We start from the raw sequence: 21,826 nt of genomic DNA, 5'->3' as shown, positions 1-21,826 counted from the left end.
CCACTGTGGATACAACAAATTACCCTATTACCCTACCCCAGGGCTCGACAAAACCCGGGCGCCAGGTCGCATTTGCGACTAGAATTAGCGACCTGGCGCCTGGGGCAGCACAGCTGGGGGCATGCTGTCTCCGCGGACCCCCCCGGCGCGATCGCGTCGGGCCGCGCCGCAGGTAATTGAGCCCCCGGCTTTGAGGCCTTCTACGATCCTATGGTTACTTCTGGAATCTGGCGCCCTCTTGTGGTGGTCGTTGGAATTACAACCAGAAATGCTAATGGATGCAATGCTAATTCCCCTGCCTGCCAGCCTATCTTGCTTCCCTTTACTCAGAACCCCTAAACATTATATATATATTTTATTCTAACACCCTAGAGAATAAAATGGTGGTCGTTGCAATACTGTCTGTCACACCGTATTTGCACAGCGGACTTACAAGCGAACTTTTTTGGGGAAAATGTATTTAATTAAAAAAAAAAATAAGACAACAGTAGTTAGCCCAATTTTTTTTTATATTGTGAAAGATAATGTTACGTCGAGTAAATCGATACCCAACATGTCATGCTTCAAAATTGCGCCCGCTCATGGAATGGCGACAAACTTTTACCCTTTAAAATCTCCATAGGCGACGTTTAAAAAATTCTACAGGTTGCACTTTTTAAGTTACAGAGGAGGTCTGGGGCTAGAATTATTGCTCTCACTCTACCGATCGCAGCGATACCTCACGTGTGGTTTGAACACCGCTTTCATATATGCGTTCGCTTCTGCACGCAAGCTTGGCGGGACAGGGCGCGTTTAAAATATTTTTTTTTTATTATTTTAACTTTTATTTTTATTTTTTTCACTGTTCTTTAAAAAAAATAAAAATAAAAATTGTGTCACTTTTATTCCTATTACAAGGAATGTAAAAATCCCTTGTAATAGAAAAAAGCATGACAGGTCCTCTTGTATATGAGATCCGGGGTCAGAGACCTCACATCTCATATTTACACTAAAATGCAAAAAAAAAAAATTTGTCATTTGAAAAAAATAAAAAAAATAAAATGTCCCTCTAAGAGCTATGGGCAATGACTTGGAGACAGGTGGGGGGCTGGGGGCTATCTTCCCCTCACTCGTCTCCATGTCAGGCCAGGGACAGGTCCAGATCGCCGTCACGGACCTGGCTCCTAACTTTTTTAGCTGGCTCCTAGATTCCAAGCAAATTTGTCAACCCCTGACCTACCCAACAAAAGATAAGCTCCTCTACTCTGCAAGCATATAAATCTTCTTCAGTGTTTAGCAACAAAGACTATTTCTTTTTTTTTTTAAAAAGGTGTTATTGTTGCTATACTAAATAAAAGAGTACTTTGCACTCCTAAAATATTAAGGTGCAAATACAGTGAACTGGGGGGGGGGGGGGGGGGTCACGTGACACAGAAAAGGGCTCAGGATATGTGCCTAAAAGACAGTTATTAATCTCTTGCAGAATACAGGTGTGCAGCGTATGCCCTGAAAAACATCAATGGTGTATGTAGAACAGCCTGACCCCCTAGCTCTTGCTAGAACAGCTGGAACTTGCTCTGTATTTATTATTAAACCATAGAAAACCAAATCCCAGCTGTGTAATTATTATTAAATCATAACTCCAAGCAGCCCTAAATAACTCCTCCTTTTCCTTTTCTCTATAGCGAACATTTTTCTGCAGATTTTTTTTTCATCTCTATTTTTTTAACCATTAATATTTAAACATGTAAGTAATACTTAGAAGTCTCTTACGGACCTGTAAACAAGAATCTGTATACTGTATTACCAGACAAACAAAATGGTCACAATTTTTTGGTAGTCTGTGTTTTGTTTGCGCTAGATGCCTACACTACCTCAACCTGTTTTTGGCAGTATTCTACGAGACAATAAGCTTCAATTTTTTTACCGGCATCATCAAGAGCACTTTTAGGTTTCAAAGTGCACGTCTAGACAAAATGTCTAGTACATCTCTACAATACATGAATATTTCTCTATCTGCAGGAACAGCAAAAATCCCTGTTGATCTGCCAGAAATGTACTCAGCACACAAGCTCGATGCTGGAACCAGCGTGATTCTAGTGCCGGTTCCTGCATCGCATAGAACTTGTGAACCGCTGTGGGTGTCAATAGAAAGGTAATGACAGCCCCAGATCGGTTTGCATATCACAGTGCGAAATGTCCATTCGGACAGGAATCATATCGCATGGGTGTGAACACCGATTCCAAATCTGGTGCAGACAAAAAAAAAAAGGGCCCTGCACAATTTTGATCTGAATGCAATGTGAATACAGCCATACAATCTGTATGGCTTAATTTGCATCGCACAAACATCGCATGTGATCTGCACAGCAGTGCAGTGTGAATCACATGCAATGTTTGACATTACAGAAGTGTGAACCAGCAGTTAAACTAATATTAAAGCTTTGTTTGTTTGTATTTAATAACAAACATGTTATACTTACCTGCTCTGTGCAGTGGATTTGCTCCAATCCTCTTCTACTCGGGACCCCTCCCCCTTGAGCTGTGCCCCCAGAGAAAGCCGCCAGCCCTGGGGGCATCGCTGCATGCTCACTCCCACGTCTCGCCAAGACACAGAGCCGCAGCTCCCCTCTATCCTCTTTGGCACACTGGCTGTGATTAACATACAATGAGGCTATCATGACCATCGCTGGATCAGAGAGTGCTCAGGTAAGTATTGGGGGGGGCACTGCACACAGAAGGTTATTTACCTACATGCATAGAATACATGAAGATAAAAAACCTTCAGCATTTAGAACCACTTTAAGTTCCCTGCCAGAGTTCTTATGCAGGAACACCCACCTCCTTATTTCCATAAAGGAATTCTGTAGTCAAACAAAGGATAATTCAAGCAGGGGAATCCCAATGATTGAAATTTTAGAGCAGAAGAGGCAGTATTTCAGCTCGCTACAGGTAGTTAGGGGCTTACAGGATTTCTGAAAAATAAGCAGGTATCTTTCTATACTTGTAGCGTTTTAAAAAGAAAAAATATGGGGAATGTTAGAGGGTTGCAAAAAAGTACTGAATATGTTTATTTTACAGACTTTAAAGATGAAGCTCACCTTTAAAAAAAATAAAATGTACATATTCTTGCAGGTGAAAAAATGTGCATTTTTTTTTTTCAGAAGCCTGCATTGCTGCCGTGATCAGCAGATTGCAGGTGCAATGTTAGACTCCTGCAGACTCTCAATTTAGCCGTCTACTCGTAGCTCACATACAGTGAATATAAAAAGTCTATACACCCATGTTGAAATGTCAGGTTTCTGTGATGTAAAAAAATGAGACAAAAGATAAATAATTTAAGAACTTTTTCCACCTTTAATGTCTCCTATAAACGGTACAACTCAATTGAAAAACAAACTGAAATCCTTTTTTTTGGGGGGGGGGGGGGGGTGGAGGGGATAAAATAAAAAAATAAAATAATGCAGTTATAGCTGGGGATGTAGCTGTGTTCAGAATTAAGCATCAAATATAAACTCATGTTAAATAGGAGTCACTACACACCTGCCATCATTTAAAATGCCTCTGATTAACCCCAAATAAAAAAGTTCAGCTATTCTGGTAGGTCTTTCCTGACATTTTCTTAGTCGCATCCGACAGCAAAAGCTACAGTCCCCAGAGAGCTTCCAAAGCATCAGAGGGATTTCATTGTTAAAAGGTATCAGCAAGAAAAGGGGTACGAAAGAATTTCCAAGGCATTAGATATACCATGGACCACAGTGAAGATAGTGGAGAAAATATGGCACAGCAGTGACATTACCAAGAACTGGACATCCCTTCAAAATTGATGAAAAGACAAGAAGAAAACTGGTCAGGGAGACTGCCAAGGGGCCTACAGCAACTTTGAAGGAGCTGCAAGAATATCTGACAAGTGCTGGCTGTGTGGTACATGTGACAACAATCTCCTGTATTCTTCATATGTCTGGGCTATGGGGTAGAGGGCAAGACGGAAGCCTTCTCTTATGAAGAAAAAGATTAAAGCCCGGCTAAATTTTGCAAAAACACATCTGAAGTCTCTCAAAAGCATGTGGGAAAATGTGTTATAGTCTGATGAAACCAAGGTTAAACTTTTTGGCCATAGATCCAAAAGATATGTTTGGCACAAAAACAACACTGCACATAACCAAAAGAACACCAAACCCACCATGAAGCATGGTGGTGGCAGCATCATGCTTTGGGGCTGTTTTTCTTCAGCTGAACAGGGGCTTTAGTCAAAGTAGAGGGAATTCTGAACAGTTCCAAACACCAGTCAATACCAGTCATAAGGCTTCTGCTAGAAAAATGAACATGAAGAGAAACTTCATCTTTTAGCATGACAACGACCCGAAGCATACATCCAAAGCAACAACGGAATGGCTTCACCAGAAAAAGATTAAAGCTTTGGAATGGCCCAGCCAGAGCCCAGACCTGAATCCAATTCAAAATCTGTTAGGTGATTTGAAGAGGGCTGTGCACAGGAGTTGCCCCCACAATCTGACAGATTTGGAGTGTTTTAGCAAAGAAGAGTAGGAAAATATTGCCAAGTCAAGATGTGTCATGCTGATAGAGTCATACCCAAAAAGACTGAGTGCTGTAATAAAATCAAAAGGTGCTTCAACAAAGTATTAGTTTAACCAGTTGCCGACCGCCAATATACGTCATTGTCAGGTACAGATAGGAAGTTCCAGGTGAGGGATCAGGCTGGAGGAAGTAGAGAGGAGACATTGCTGGAAGTGACAGCAGAGGAGATACACCTACATAGTTATCTACCACCTCGAGGATAGCCGGGTGTTCCTGTTCCAGCCACCTGAGGATTCCAATGTCCATTCCCACATAACACAAGCTTGTTTGACTCACAGAACATATGCACTTGAGGGTTCAAATGTTCCGGTAAGCCTCTGAGTTTTTGGTGGTGGTACTTCTCAGTTCAGTTACATATCCTGTTCATGGTTGGGATATTCACACAAAGTTATGAATATATTTTCATTCCACATGGAACTTTGAATCACATTTTGAAAATTTTTCTTTGATATTCATCACTAATCATAGTGTTCAATACTTTTGTACATGTTTTTTTTAACCTTCAGTGGTGTTTATTTGGGTTTAGTACCTTCTGTTAGTTACACGTGTTAAGTCACGTCTTTCGCAAGCGCTACACTATTTGTTTTCTCCTATATATGTCAACACAATGGCAGCAGTAGGCAAATGGGCGTACCTATACATCCCCTTTAAGAGCCGGGGACAGCAGGCGCTGCTGCGTGCAGCGTGACTGGCGGACTCGATGTCCACCGGTCTCCCGGCGATCGTGTCCCTGTTCTGGCTTGTGTCATGTCAGAGATCACTGCTGTCATCGAGAGCAGTAATCACTGTCATGTGACTAGTAGCCCACCCCCCCCCCCCACAGTTAGAATCACTCCCTAGGACATACTTAACCCCGTCATCACCCCTAGTGGTTAACCCTTTCACTGCCATTTACACAGTAATCAATGCATTTTTATAGCCCTGATCGTTGTATAAATGACAATGGTCCAAAAATAGTGTCAAAAATGTCCAATGTGCCCGCCATAATGCCGCAGTCCCGATAAAAATCGCAGATCGTCGCCATTACTAATAAAAAAAAACAATAATAAAAATGCCATAGAACTGTCTCCTATTATGTAGACGCAATAACATTTGCGCAAACCAATCAATATTTGCCTAGTGCAATTTTTTTACCAAAACTATGTAGAAGAATACATATTGGCCTAAACTGAGGAAAATATATTTTTTTATATATTTTTGGGGGATATTTATTATAGCAAAAAGTAAAAAATAATGTGTTTTCTTCAAAATTGTCGTTCTTTTTTTGTTAATAGCGCAAAAAAAACAAAAAATGCAGAGGTGATCAAATACCACCAAAAGCTCTATTTGTGGGGAAAAAAAAAGGACGTCAATTCTGTTTGGGTGCAATGTCGTACGACTGCCCATGGTCAGGAATGGGGTAAAATCTTCCGGGAGTGAAGCAGTTAAAGGTGTGCACACTTATGCAACCATATTATTTTAGTTTTTTAGTTTTACTTCCCTCCAGTTAAAAGATTTTAGTTTGTTGTTTAACTGAGTTGTATAGTTCACATGAAAAAAGTTCTGAAATTATTTATCTTTGTCTTATTTTTTTACATCACAGAAACCTGACATTTTAACAGGGGTGTGTAAACTTTTTATATCCTCTGTAGGAGCAGACAGTTACTGACTTGCCAAAAGATCATTGAACTACAAGAGCACTCATCGGCAACCTTGCAGTTCATCAAGAACTACAGGCCGTCTGTCGCAGTGGAAGATGGTACTTGTAGTGCTTTTATTAACAGGCTGAATAAATTATGCCGGTGCATGGGCTGAGAATGTTTTTTTAATTTCGACAGTGGGTGCAGGAGAGGATCCCCCACCTGCTGTCACAATGATGGTTTGGGGGAGGGGGGCTTCTGAGAGGTGCTCTTTAGTAACATGGTACACCCTAAATACTGCTGTAACACGTAACATATTGCCAAAAGGTGAACTTATCCTTAAAGATATTTACTGTTGATTTGCTCATTAAGTTTTGCACCGTAATTTTATTTATAAAGGTTTTGTTACATACATTTTTAGATAGCCTGGTTTTAGTATTGGTTCTAAAGTGTTGTTACATCATGGCAGACAAACCTACCTGGAGTCCTCAGCAACTTATGCACATCCGGGATTTTGTTTATTCGCTGAGACAATGGCAGAAAAGCAGGCAACTCAGGTTCTTCATCCTCCCACTCATCCCACAGCTTGGAGTTGAGGTAGCTTGATTGCTTGCTCTGTGAAGCTGTAGTATGAGGAGAGTCCTCGCTTTTATCAGGCTCACTGTCTCTTTCCTGTAGTGCAGGCGTTCTGCAGGAGGGTCCTGGGGTCTTGGCTGGTGTTACGTGCAAAGAAGGGGCCTTGTCTGGTGAAGAGTAAGGCCTTGCTGGACTCTCCTGTGCGTTTAACCACAAATCATCTTCAATGGGCATAGGTGGCTCATCGTAATCCATCTGAAAGCTGCAAGCACTGGTGTCAGCCTGGGGCTCAGCCACAGGTCCCTCCTCTTCACTGTCCACAACTTCAAACACAGTACTGCTAGCAATGGACGACAATGGTGATGAGCGGACACAGGAAATCTTGCTACCTGTGCTAGTGCAGGACCCTACAATCTTTTCAGGGGTGCTTGGGTATGGGGGTCGATTAGCAAATGAAGATGTCTGGGTTGTGTTCAAAGTCGTAGCGAAAGAGGTGCTTCTCTGAGTTGGTGACACCAAGTCATGATGAGAATCATCATGGTTGCCTGCTTTGGATGTTTTGGCTGACTGTATTATATGTGATGCTTGGAGCAGGGAAACTCCTGTCCCTACTAAATGTGACATTGGCGTAGCAGGTATCAACCAAGACATCTCTGAACTGCTGCTTTTATCCAGGCGTGAATGTTCTTCACTGCTTTTTCTAATACTGAAGCTAGCAGGGGAGTCTTTAATGTTCGTGATTATACCAGACTTACTGCTATGTGCTTTAACTTCAGCAGTTTGAGCACTGTCCTCTGTCTCTTCATCAGATGACAGGATCAAGATAATGTCTTGTTCCTGGGACACAGCTGTAGAGGAAACCTTGCTAGAATTCTGGGTAGGTTCACTATGTTTAGAATCTTTACAAATAGAGGCTGGGGAATTTCCATTCTCAGGAGCTGACAAAGAGGACTGTCCTAAAAAGGACCGTGTTTTCTGCTGGATGTTAGGCGAAGATCCAAGTTCTGGAAGAAAAGGACGTTGAATGACAGAAGGTGAGCTTGTAAGTACAGGTGGTCCGTGACAAGGAGTATCAACACGCACGCGGGAGCTTGATCCGAAAATTCCTGAAGGTTCTACATACTCGCCACATGTCTCTGAAAATAAACGGTCAAAGCTATCATCGAGAGGTGTGCGGCTGTGCTGGGTAAACATGTCTGCTTCAGGATCTTCCTCTCTTTCTGGGGATATGAGTGAAATAGTGTGTACAACTGCAGCAGAGGTATCAGCTGAGGGATGTATCAATGGTTCTGAGTGTGTGATAAAACATTGACGTGCTGGAGAATTAGATGTGGAACTGTGCCTTTTGAAGGGAGATTGAACAGGGGGAACAGAGTGAACTGGAGGTGGCTGCGTTTTGGTCCAAGAAGGTGAAGCTAATGGAGGTATTGCAGGAGAAGACTCTAGGCTGTTGGAGTTAAAACAGGCAGGTGAATTCTGAAGAGACCCTGACACATCCTTTTGGACAGGGGACAATGTTAAAGAACTATTTTTTATAGTGCTTTTTGAGTGACAATCCACAGACTGTTGATTTACTATATCCATAGGCTGTTCTTCTCTAGCCACCTGGCTTCTGGCTGAAGGAGACTGGTCTTCAGACTCCTTGTCTTGATATCCAGCTTCAAGTTCACTACTACTTTCAGCTTCTGTGGGCTGTTCCTCTGGCTTTTTGCGTTGAGTGGCTGCAAATTCATAGATTTCCTCCAAATCCACCTCCTCAACCTGTCCATCATTAACTTTTTCCTCAAGTGCTTCCACCGCCTCCTGGTCTGAAAAGAGATCTTCGCCCTCATCCACCCACATGGACTTCAATAACTCTTGGAAATTTTCTTCTCTCTCTTCTCCATCATCACCCTCCTCTACTTCTTCCGCAAGTGCCACATCATCTGACCCATGGGGCATGCCCACTAAAAGCTCACAGGTGTCTATGAGACTTTTTACTCCAAATCTATAAGACATGTGACAAAAAGAAGAAAATCACATATTAAAAGGAGAAGACAAACACAACCATTTCTAAAGGTGGCTTTCGTTATCAGAATTTTAGAAAACATAATCGTCCAACAGAACAAGTACAGTTTGACTTCTAAGGAAGCAAATAATCTGTGGCTTAAACAGAGCTTTCCACATTCCTCATTTTTAGTACAGGAAATACTGGGAAAGGGCATGAATTCCTCATGGCTAAGACTGTATTTCAGTGCAATTGACTTTCTAGAGACCCTATGGTCGTGCCAACCCCACACAACGTACTTCTCACCTCTCCAGTGCACTCCTGTTGCTCCCTCATGCAGCCAATACTAATAAACCCACTATTGGGACTAAGAGGGAGTGACATAATCTCCTCCATCAGGTGACAGTGTTTAAGCCTAGCAGCCAGTCACTATGCCTAAGCAATATCACATCATGGAAGGGGTTGTGTTACTATTCCCTCTTAGCTTGAACATTGGGTTTATGGGGGGGTTGAGCTGAGAATGATGGGAGGCGGCCACATGCTGCCCCACACCTACAAGCACATGGCATATTCTAAGAGACAAGTCCATCCAGTTTAAAAAAAACAAAAAAAACACACACCCCCCCAAAACCTCTATATATACAATCCTATATCCACAGTTGATCCAGGGGAAGGCAAAGGGGAAAAAAAAAAGAAGCATAATCTAATTTGCTCCAATGGGGGAAAAAGAATTCAATCCTGATCCCCCAACAAGCAATCAGATATTCCCTGGATCAACTTTAGCTTTAATATTAGTATCCAGTTATACTATATGCACTATGGAAGGCTGGCCAGAACTAGCGCTATACGAAGCTGGCCAGAACTAGCTCCCGAGGGAGTCTATTCCACATTTTCAAAACTCTTACCCTGAAAAAGCCTTTCCGTATTTAGAGAATAAATCTCTTTTCCTCCAGATGTAAATAGTGCCCCCTTGTCCTCTGTGATTACCTTAAGGTGAATAACTCAACACCAAGTTCACTATTTGGACCCCTTATATATTTGTACATGTTGATCATATCCCCCCTTAATCTCCTTTTCTCGAGAGAATAAATTCAGTTTCTCTAATGTTTCCTCATAGCGGAGCTCCTCCATGCCTCTTATCAGTTTGGTTGCTCAATAATATTTTACTATAATGAGTAGGTCATACAAGATCTATATTATATATCCATTAGTTAGATATAGTGGGCTGGCATACCCACTGGCTTTAGAACTATACCTACAAGATGTATTTTTCTATACAGTAGATCATTTTACACAAAGACTAGCTCACCATCCACATAATCTTCCTTTGTGAAAGGAACGGATTCAAATGCACATGTGTAACTTACCTTCGAGCCAATTCGCAAACATGCGGTAGGCAGTGACTAGGGATGTCTGTCTTGGCAGAGTACAGAAATCGCAGAAAAACGAGAGCCGCTTCAGCAGACACGTCATTGAGAAGTAAACGTCTCACACGACCCGTGCTAGCTTCATCTACATAGAATCCTTCAGAGTGTACCTAGACAGCATAGAAGAAAACATTAAAAGATACAAAACACCTCCATGATGGAATGAATATATATTTTTAAGTATAATGCAACTTATCAGACTTCGTTGAAAGAGCCATGGGGGTTGATTTACTAAAGGAAAATATACTGTGCACTTGCTCCAGAGCTTTGGTAAAACTTCACTTTGCAAACAATACACAATGACATGCAAGGAAAAAAAAAAAAAAAAAAAAAAAAAACAGCATTCTTGCTTGTACATAACTGAATGACAAAAATCAGCAGAGCTTCCCTCAGATCTGGAGCAAATGCACTTGAAGTGCACAGTGTATTTGCCTTTAGTACCACCTCCCAGTGTTTATCGTATTTGCATATAAAGCACAACAGACGCTTTAGTAAGACTCCATTTGTCTTACTAAAACTTCTAAATAACCAATCAGCAAAAGGGATGAGTTACTGTTCTGACCAATTCATGTGGGTAAGTTAATTTTAGCTTAAGCTATCGAGTTCTGTAAACAATATGCTTTCTATCAAAAGAGCAAAGGAAGAGCCTAAAATCAATGGAAAAGGAGTCTAAAGCTCCATGCACACTGGGCAAGCAAGCAGCAATTTTTAAGAGCCTTACAGAGGCTTAATCTCCATCTGCTGACTCCAAAGAAGAATCCAAACTATTATTATGCAATATTTCATATTTACAAAAGAATAAAATGTAAATGATATAGTTTTTGTCTTTGCTATAAAAAGGATACAAATTATGTGCAGAAAATCTGTACACTCTTTTTTATTGTTAAAATGCCTGGTAATGAAAAAATTTCACCTACCGCTTCAACAAGCAGAGGGCAGCGGGCATACAACACAAACATGTGCACACTTAGCACCTCCCCACAGTCCGTTTGCAGCTGAGCATCACTCAGATGAGGATTATTCACCATCTCCATGAAATCTGCCATCAGAGTAATGACTGCATTCTGACAATACCAAGAACAATAAAAGATGGAAAAGAAACAAATGAAAAAAATCAGATGTATACATTTTGTAAAACGATTCTTTAGATAAACAGTTTTAAATTTTATTCTTGAGCAAATTTAAGTGATGGTACAATAAAATACTAGTTTTACCAAGATCATTTTTTTTTTTTTAAATAACCTTTTCTTTATGTTTTGAGGGATCTTCTGGATTCTTGCCTTTTAGGCCATGCAAATACCAACTTTCATAAGTAACAGTGTAAAAATGGGACATTCTGCCTACCAATATCACCATCACTGTGAAGCCTGTCAAACATAATTTTAAGCAAGATCAATAAACTACACATCAGCTATGGTGCATTTACATAAAAAAAAAAAAGTGGAACTTCCGTCTTAAGCACTCCTCGCCCCCTTACATACCACATTTAGCATGTAATTTTTTTGGGAGGGTGGGGGGAGCGGGTACCTAGTTTTGACAGGTACCCAGCTCCCACTTCCTCTCTTGCCACCTATGTGACTCCTCCTCTCCCCCTCCCTTCATGCAATCTTCTGGGACACGTCACAGGTCCCAGAAGATTGCCCGGCTATGAGAAGGCTCAGCGCGAATTAGCGTGACTCACACATGCTGTCACAGCCAGGTGCCCACAGTCGCAATACCGGTGCCATGGAGAGGGAGAGGGAGAGCAGCGAGGCTTCGAGGGGCCGCATTGCTGGACCGTGGGACAGGTGAGTGTGTTTATTAAAAGTCAGGAGCTACACTTTTTGTACATAGTTACATTGTTAATCAGGTTGAGAAAAGACACAACCTCTAGTTCAACCAAAAAAATAAATAAATACAATCCCATAAATACACAATCCTTCACCAATAGTTGATCCAGAGGAAGGCGAAAAAAAAACCCAGCAAAGAATGCCCCAATTTATTACAGGAGGGGAAAACATTCCATCCTGATCCCCCCCAGAGGCAATTGGATTTTCCCTGGATCAACTTTACCTATAAATGTCAGTACGCAGTTATATAGATTCGGGAAAGAATTCATGCCTTTTTTAAAGCAATCTATTGAGCTGGCCAGAACCACCTCTGGAGGGAGTCTATGCCACATTTTCACAGCTCTTACTGTGAAGAAACCTATTTTCTATAAAAGTATTTGGAGATGAAATCTTTTTTCCTCTAGATGTAGAGTGCCCCCTTGCCTCTGTGTGATGACCTTTAAGTGAATAACTCAACACCAAGTTCACTATATGGACCATTTATATATGTGTACATGTTGATCATACACCCCCCCCCCCCCCCCTTATTCTCCTCTTCTCAAGAGAGAATAAATTCAGTTCCTCTAATCTTTCCTCATAGCTGAGCTCCTCCATGCCTCTTATCAGTTTGGTTGCCCTTCTCTGCACTTTCCCCAGTTCCCCCGATTATCCTTTGAGAACTGGTGCCCAAAACTGAACTGCATATTCCAGATGAGGTCTTACTAATAATTTGAGCGGGGCAAAATGATATCGCTCTCTCTGGAGTCCATATCTCTCTTATTACAAAAAGGACTTTGCTTGCATTGGAAACTGCAGCTTGGTATTGCATGCTATTATTCAGCTTATGATCTACCAAAACCCCCAGATCCTTCTCCACTATGGATTCCCCCAGTTGTACTCCCCCTAGTATGTATGAGGAATGCATATTCTTAGCCCCCAAGTGCATAACTTTAAATTTATCAACATTAAACCTCATTTGCCACTTAGTTGCCCAATTAAACAGTGTATTGAGGTCAGCTTGTAAATTGGCGACATCCTGAAAGGACGTTATTTCCCTGCATAGCTTGGGGTCATCTGCAGAGACAGAAATTGTCATTTTAATCCCAGACCCTATATAATTTATAAAGATATTAAAAAGGGTCCCAACACTGAATATAGGGGTAGCTGCTGACTTTTAATAAACTTAAAAAACGACAGGAAATCCTCTTTAACAAGGCATTGATACTATATAAAAACAATCATTTAAAATCTTATCTATGATCAAAATGCAAAATCATAAATTAATTTCTACATTTTATTTCAATTATTTCTCCCCTTACTTAGTGTCACACATGTCGCAGTGCCAGTGTTCTGATCTACAGAGCTGCTGAGAGGAGGAGTTACAGGAGGTGGAGTCAGTACAGGAAACACTGCTGGCAAGCAGCAAGGTACCATGGGATATATAGTCCTTAGAATTGATAGTAAATAGCGGAGGAGAAGCTGCAAAACATACAGGGAATCCAGGAAATTGTAGAAAGACGGCCAGCAGACAGGCTGACCTCACAACTTGAAAGGATATTTTTCAAGTAAGTTTATACTGGACTAACTATTGTTACGACAATGCTGATGATATAAAATAAAATTGTATGCTGAAATCATAGGTTTCATTTAAGTGTTAGAAAACTGTCTCTCATCATTAAAGCATTTGTAAATGCAGGACTCTTTTTTTTTTTTTATGAAAATAATAAACATGTTATACTCACCTACTCTGTGCAATGGTGCGGTACAGAACGGCCCCCTCTTCTGGGGTCCCCCGCCAGTGCTCTTTGCTCCTCCTCTTCTGTATCTGCCCCAATAGCAAGCAACTTACTATGGCGGCAGATTGGTGGGCTTATTCCTGAGCTAATAGGATTTGTGAGGAGAGAAAGACAAGGGAGAAGACATGCAGATGGGCACATTGGTGGATCGATACAGAGAAGTGTTTTTTGGGGGATGGAGCACAGCAGGTAATAAAAGATTTTTTTTTTTTTTACCTTAATGCAGGGAATGCATTAAAGTTATTGTAAAAGCAGGTTTGTTTTATTTTAATGCATTCTATGCATTAAATTAAAAACCTTCTGTGTGCAGCAGCCCCCCTCAGCCCCCTCTAATACTTACCTGAGATCCCATCTAGATTCAGTGATGTTGCACGAGAGACAACGGCTGTCTGGAACTCCCCTCCTGATTGACTGAGACAGCAGCATGGCCAAATTGGCTCCTGCTGCTGTCAATCAAAGTCAGTGAGCCAATGAGGAGAGAAAGGGGTGGGGCAGGCCAGGCCATGGCTTCATGTCCGAATGAACACAGAGAGCTGTGGCTTGGGCTGGAGTGCCCCCCCCCCATAGCAAGCTGCTTGCTGTGGGGGCACTCAACAGGAGGGACGGCCCAAAAGTGCCAAAGAGGGACCCAAGAAGAGAAGGATCTGGGCTTAAAGTTTACCATGTTTGATATTTTTAAATAAAAAGAAAAAAATTGACTTTAGTATCGCTTTAAGGTAAAAAAAAACTTTTTGGCTTTAGAAGCACTAATATATATTTTCTAAAGTTGTGTTCATATCAAGAACTGCCCTGCCCTTCCCTTGCCTCACTATTGGCTCCAGAATGTGATGGGCAGGCACAAGAGAGGGAAGGACAGATTATAACTTTATGAAGCACTGATGGTGTTGAAGCGTTTAGCACATCCGCCTACTCAAAGCACATCCAATAGTGAATCTTAGTACACACAAATTTCCAGGGTTTGTATGTTTTCCTTAACCTGTCACAGCTTCTATAGGAGGTGAACAGACCCACAACACTGTATCTTCTAGCAATAAAAGAGTTAAATCAACATACTTTGTTAGGATCAAGAATATGGCTCTCTTTTCTGGTCACTTCTTCTTCTGAAGGAATGAATCCACTACATGCAATGCTAACTGGTGATTCTCGGCCTGGGGATAAATATTGTGTTAAGTAAGTGTTCAGTAAAAAGTAATATCAAAGGAAACAGTTTAGAATTTCTTTTGGATGTTCAGATCACCTGTTTGGTTGCTGGCTTTGCTGGGTATAAAGTTCCACTGAGTCAGGGTCATGCCTTCTCCTGCTAGTTCTGCTAGGTCCAGCAAAGCTTGTTTATCCTTCTGACTGTCAGATAGCGGCTTCTGATCTTTAAATGGGGTGGCAGGAGAAGCAACTTTGTCATGGTGTGTTTTGTTTTCTGGCATTCCCGTGGGTAAGTTGGGAGCAATAGGAGTAACCGCCTGTAGCGCCTTCTGTAGGAACAAGTTGCACAGTTATATTACTCACTAGAAGCACAACTCCATCCAAAGCTAAAAACCCACTTTGCCCTCTTAACCCAACTTAAGCTTTTTAGGCATTTTTAGTAGCTCAATCATACTACAAAAATTTCCTGCAACTAGTGAAGAGTAGCAACTGTAAACTGATAGGACAATGAGCTCCCTATGGTGTTATCCATGCAACAGCATGTGGTTGTGATTATTCACGTCCAACAGTCCTAAGATAGTAAAAAGCAACCACCCTAATTCACACTGACTTGTGCTAAAATGTATGGAAAATGCATGTACTTTTCCATGCATTTAAGTCATGTTTTATAATGCACTGATATCCACTGAGATACATTTTGATGTGTGAATAGGACACACTGGAAATGGTTGTTTTTCAGATGCTGACCTCTGTTTACTTCTTGTCATCCTACTGACCTTTACACGGTGCCCTTAAAAGAGAAGTATGGGTCTGGGGGTCCCTCCCTCCCCAATCATTAAAAAAAATCACGATCTCGATTCAACCCCCCTCACGATCTTAATCTGACATTTCCACGATTCTGTAACAAGTGCAGAGCCTTTCTCTATTGGCCTAAATTTATGAAGAAATTATAAGTTTTATGTTGGATATGATTTATAGCAGAAAGTAAAAAATTATTCTTTTTTTCCCCTCAAATTTTCTATATTTTTTAGTTTATATCACAAAAAAAAAAAAAAACAGTGGTGATCAAATGCCACCAAAAGTAAGCTGTGGTCAGCGTTGCAAGTCTGCGCAATTACCAGTTAAAGTAACGCAGTGCCAAAAAGCCAGAAACATGCTGGCCTTGGGGGGATCTTCCAGAGCTCAAGTGGTTAAGTAAATAATTTTCAAAGATCCTCAAAAATCACAATGGAGAATTTAAAGTGGGGTTTCAATTGGTTTCTAACAGCTACATTACAGGGTTGGTAACCTGCCCAGATTTGGTGCAATTGAAAGTAATAGGGAAAAAGCTAGGATTTTATTGCTTCTGTTGTGACCTTTGAAGGTGAATTTCTCTACATATAACTAAAGAGATGAATGGGGTCTTGTTTTATACTACTTCATCAGACTAGATAAATACTGTAGTATGCAATCTGGGCACACCTTCACTTGGGAAGTTCTGCCCAAGCATTTTTATCATTAAATAATAAGACCAGGTTTACCTTCAAGGGAGGCTTCCATGGTGTTATTGGAGGATTTAGCTCTGCTGTATAGTAGGTGACTGCATCTCTGTTTTCCATCATGTTGCTGATATCCCAAAAGACACAATTGTTTGCAGGATGCATTCTCCAGGTTTCTCTGTCTTCCTCCTGTATGTTCCAGAAATGACTGGCAGGCAGTGGAACGAGGTTGTTCTCCACAGGTTCCTCACTCAGCAGCAAAGAAAACCTCTTCTGAAGCTTCTGCATGGCCTCTTCTGGGGCCTGGACCAACAGGACCGAAGGCGGTTTGTCCTTCTTTTTCCGGCGACTTTTCTTTTCTAAAAAACAGACAGCTCACAGTTTGAATTAAATGGAAGCATACTAGTTCACAAAATTCTCCTAAAAACGACAGCTCATATTAATATAACTTGCACAGCTTAGTAGTTTAATTTGTGAACAGCAACAAAGTGATGTGTCCGTACCTATTGGAGCGATCTGTCTGGCAGGCTGAGCGTACTCAGGGTTTGGTGAAAAGTTTTCTTCTTGCAGAGAACGTGACAGCGCCATCGCAACCATCAAATTTTCCATATCAGCTCCAGTATTTGCTACCTTCCTTCTCTTGGAAGGCTCCTTCTGCTTTGGTGCCCCTTTCCGCTTTACATGGACTTTCCTGCAGGAGTGAGAGATGTACAGGGTATTTATGACTGTTTAAATGAAGTCAAAATTTTAAAATAGACCCTGAATACTACTAATAATGATGAACTTTCTCCAATCTGACTTTACAACTCAAAGCTGAACTCCAGCCTTTCCTTCAGTTTTGCTTAGTTGTACAGGCTCCTTTTCCTATACTGAAATTGTGAACGTCTCCCAGTGTTCATTAGAAGCCGAAGCAAGTCAGATGGACACTGCCTCATTTCCTGGCTAACGGACATCCAGCATCATCTAGCGCTTTCCTCCCCAGCCCACTGCTTTCATTCATTCGATTTCAGTTATTTTTCTCACAAGAAAACGATTTCAGTCATTTTAACCATGGAGTTACATTTGGGCATTACCTAGGTCTGGCTACCGTGCCAGCAATGTACAGACTCTCCCACCAGCCATGATCTACTGTCATTTTATAGACAAGCACAGAGACCTAGTGCTGATATCACAGGACCAAAAATAATGTATGTAAGGAAAATTATTTAAAAAAAAAAATTAATTCATAAGCATGTTGATGTGGGAAGAAAGAAGAAAACAGGGAAGGCAAAAAATAAGCAGATTACATTTCAACTTTAACAACCCCACAATGTCACATTATTCTTTAAAAGTACAAATGTTTAATTCCTTTGGCCAAAAAGAAATCATTGTTCCTGTGATCTCTCGAGATCTTGGGAGAGTGAAGTTCAGGTAAAGTGTGTCAAGTCAGCTGTGCTGGATTGGATTGCTGGAATTGCTCTCCCAAAGGTCCACTGCCTCCACAAAGACAGAACAGTCAATGCCTTAGCATTGGTAATATGGGCCGAACAGCAGAGTGATCAAGTATTTCCCTTAGTAATAAAAAAAATGTAGAAAAAATAATTTATTTAGTTTGTAAGTACTGCACACAGGCTCCTGTCAGGTTTGCAGGATGTTGGCTGTTATTCAGCAGTCAGATCCAGGTGCTGCTTCACTCTCGGGAGCTATCTTTTACATTGGAGAAGAGCTCACATTCATGCAAGTGAAACAATAACATCCTGATGTCACAGAACAACCTCCACCTATATTCAACATCCTCAGTTGCTAAAGGGGCCTTATCCATAAAAGAAAGATGTATGCAGATTTATGCATTTATTTGCTGCACAAATGTATTACATTTTATTCTTTAGGAAACAATTTGCCCTAAGAGAAAAACCAAAGCCCATTAGTAATGAGAATCAAATTTCCTCCTGTGAAATCATCAGTACAATCCAGGTTAAATCACTTTTTTTTCTAGATGTAACTGTTTTTTTGTTGTGACATTGCAGTTCACCACATATACAGTAAAGCAACTCAGGATAATTTAAATACGTCTCCTGTATATAAAATAATAGGGAGGGAATGCAAAGAAACACAGCATCTTGTATATTTTACAGAAGGCCTATTAGAGGACAATCAACAGTACAGCATCAACTACTCAGCATGACTTCAAAGCAGTGCCATTTCATGTGCAGCTTGCCGATATCTGTGCAAATTCATTTAACAGGTGTCGATGCAAGTCGCACTGAAATCGTACAGAAATAGTGCAAGAACTTTTTTCAAAGTCGCTGCGATTTGAGGCGCAGCAATTTGAATAGTTCTATTACCACAAATGGGGTGCGACTTGTCATGCAACTTTGAACTGTCAAGTCGCATGACAAGTCGCACTGGTGTGAACAAGGGCTAAGTGTAATTTCTGACTGCTGCCTCGTTTCTCTGCTATCAGTATAAATCACTTCTGACAAGTTTTCCTGGCACCAAGAGAAAAAAAGGTGACAGGAGGGACCTCCAGCAGATTGACAGCCTCAGCTCTGTTCCTGTGTGAAGAGGGATGAGTTTGTGTCTCTTCCCTCCAATAAGCTCTCAGAGCTCTCCTTACTTAGCTCTACAGAGTAACTTCAGCTCTCTGCCCCTTTTTTTTCTGAACTCTCAGACAAGTATTATAAATTCTGGACTTTTAATGGATGTAGAGAAGAGAAGACAGCAGATAAACAGGTACAACTTATTTAGGAGGATTTGTTTAATCTCTGTGCATCATCTGAGGCCAGTCAATTCACTGGGTATATGTAAGGGTTTACTTCCTCTGCAAACGTAAAGCATAATGGGCTACTATGCATTGCATAGTAGGCCATTATGTGTCACTTACCTGACACAGGAGCCAGCGATGTCACTGATGTCCCCTCTTCTACGAAGCGTCCATCTTCCTTCCAGGCTTCGCGGCTCCGGCGCTGTGATTGGCCAGAGACACAACGGTGTCACTCCCGTGCATGCACATGGGAGCCGCCACTAACGGCACTGTTGCCTTAGAAACGGCACCGTTGTCTACGGCGCATGCACCACAGTCATCGTTGCCTGTATTTTGCAAATATCTCCTAAACCGTGTAGGTTTAGGAGATATTTCTTGCACCTACAGGTAAGCCTTAATCTAGGCTTATATGTAGGTAAAAGTGGCCTGTAAGGGTTTACAACCACTTTAAAGTCTATTTCACTCGCTCTGCTTTATTAAAGTAACTCATATCTGCAGTGGCTTTCAGTGCCCCCATTCCCTGCTGGGGTGTTCTGAGATTAACCACTTTCAGACCGGACCATTTTGCTGGTAAATGACCAGAGGTCTTTTTACACTTTGGCACTGCGCTGCTTTAACTGGTAATTGCGCGGTCATGCAATGTTGTACCCAAACAAAATTTGCGTCCTTTTCTTCCCACAAATAGAGCTTTCTTTTGATGGTATTTGATTGCCTCTGCGATTTTTATTTTTTGCGATATAAACGTAAAAAGACCGCAAATTTTGAAAAAAAATGATATTTTCTACTTTTTGTTATTAGAAAAATCCAATAAACTCAATTTTAGTCATACATTTAGGCCAAAATGTATTCAGCCACATGTCTTTGGTAAAAAAAAAGTCAATAATTGTATATTTATTGGTTTGCGCAAAAGTTGTCACATCTACAAACTAAGGTACGTTTTCTGGAATTTACGCAGCTTTTAGTTTACGACTGCCTATCTCATTTCTTGAGGTGCTAAAATGACAGGGCAGTACAAAACCCCCCCAAATGACCCCATTTTGGAAAGTAGACCCCCTAAGGAAATTGATAAGAGGCATGTTGAGCCCATTGAATATTTTATTTTTTTGCCTCAAGCGATTGAATAATGACAAAAAAAAAATTTTTTTTTTTTTTTTACACAAAGTTGTCACTAAATGATATATTGCTCACACATGCTATGGGCGTATGTGAAATGACACCCCAAAATAAATTCTGCTGCTTCTCCTGAGTACGGGGATACCACATATGTGGGACTTTTTGGGAGCCTAGCCGCGTACAGGGCCCCGAAAACCAAGCACCGCCTTCAGGCTTTCTAAGGGCGTAAATTTTTGATTTCACGCCTCACTACCTATTACAGTTTTGAAGGCCATAAAATGCCAAGATGGCACAAAACCCCCACAAATGACCCCATTTTAGAAAGTAGACACCCCAAGCTATTTGCTGAGAGGCATGTTGAGTCCATGGAATATTTTATATTTTGCCACAAGTTGCGGGAAAATTACAAACTTTTTTTTTTTTTTTTTTTTTTCACAAAGTTGTCACTAAATGATATATTGCTCATGCATGCCATGGGCATATGTGAAATGACACCCCAAAATAAATTCTGCTGCTTCTCCTGAGTACGGGGATACCACATATGTGGGACTTTTTGGGAGCCTAGCCGCGTACGGGGCCCCGAAAACCAAGCACCGCCTTCAGGCTTTCTAAGGGCGTAATTTTTTGAGTTCACTTCTCACTACCTATTACAGTTTTGAAGGCCATAAAATGCCAAGATGGCACAAAACCCCCACAAATGACCCCATTTTAGAAAGTAGACACCCCAAGCTATTTGCTGAGAGGCATGTTGAGTCCATGGAATATTTTATATTTTGCCACAAGTTGCGGGAAAATTACAAACTTTTTTTTTTTTTTTTTTTTTTTCACAAAGTTGTCACTAAATGATATATTGCTCATGCATGCCATGGGCATATGTGAAATGACACCCCAAAATAAATTCTGCTGCTTCTCCTGAGTACGGGGATACCACATATGTGGGACTTTTTGGGAGCCTAGCCGCGTACGGGGCCCCGAAAACCAAGCACCGCCTTCAGGCTTTCTAAGGGCGTAATTTTTTGAGTTCACTTCTCACTACCTATTACAGTTTTGAAGGCCATAAAATGCCAAGATGGCACAAAACCCCCACAAATGACCCCATTTTAGAAAGTAGACACCCCAAGCTATTTGCTGAGAGGCATGTTGAGTCCATGGAATATTTTATATTTTGCCACAAGTTGCGGGAAAATTACAAACTTTTTTTTTTTTTCACAAAGTTGTCACTAAATGATATATTGCTCACGCATGCCATGGGCATATGTGAAATGACACCCCAAAATAAATTCTGCTGCTTCTCCTGAGTACGGGGATACCACATATGTGGGACTTTTTGGGAGCCTAGCCGCGTACGGGGCCCCAAAAACCAAGCACCGCCTTCAGGCTTTCTAAGGGCGTTACAGTTTTGAAGGCCATAAAATGCCAAGATGGCACAAACCCCCCCCCCCCAAATGACCCCATTTTAGAAAGTAGACACCCCTAAATTTAGGGGTACACTAGTGAGACTAGGTAATAAATGGCGGGTGCCCTGAAACTATAAAAAAATAACTAACCAACCAGCGTCACC

At 41.2% G+C, this 21,826-nt stretch overlaps 1 protein-coding gene across 3 annotated transcripts in view; it reads right to left on the bottom strand.

Moving 5' to 3' along the window:
• Window positions 1-21,826, bottom strand: part of SLX4 (SLX4 structure-specific endonuclease subunit) — a 66,191-nt gene that overhangs the window by 21,390 nt on the left and 22,975 nt on the right. For 2 of the 3 annotated variants that reach the window (XM_077449269.1, XM_077449271.1), the window contains exons 6-12: window positions 16,913-17,100; window positions 16,452-16,768; window positions 15,029-15,260; window positions 14,845-14,939; window positions 11,105-11,251; window positions 10,128-10,297; window positions 6,677-8,760 (exon numbers count right to left, since the gene is read on the bottom strand). In XM_077449269.1, coding sequence (XP_077305395.1) covers window positions 6,677-8,760; window positions 10,128-10,297; window positions 11,105-11,251; window positions 14,845-14,939; window positions 15,029-15,260; window positions 16,452-16,768; window positions 16,913-17,100 — 3,233 coding nt within the window. The remainder of the gene's footprint in view (window positions 1-6,676; window positions 8,761-10,127; window positions 10,298-11,104; window positions 11,252-14,844; window positions 14,940-15,028; window positions 15,261-16,451; window positions 16,769-16,912; window positions 17,101-21,826) is intronic. The other variant, XM_077449270.1, reaches the window with a different exon arrangement.

This window comes from Lithobates pipiens, unplaced genomic scaffold (assembly GCF_037356315.1).
Source record: "Lithobates pipiens isolate NorthernLeopardFrog02 unplaced genomic scaffold, aLitPip1_a1.2 Scaffold_22, whole genome shotgun sequence".
Taxonomy (NCBI): domain Eukaryota; kingdom Metazoa; phylum Chordata; class Amphibia; order Anura; family Ranidae; genus Lithobates; species Lithobates pipiens.
This window is presented reverse-complemented; position numbering and strand designations above follow the sequence as displayed.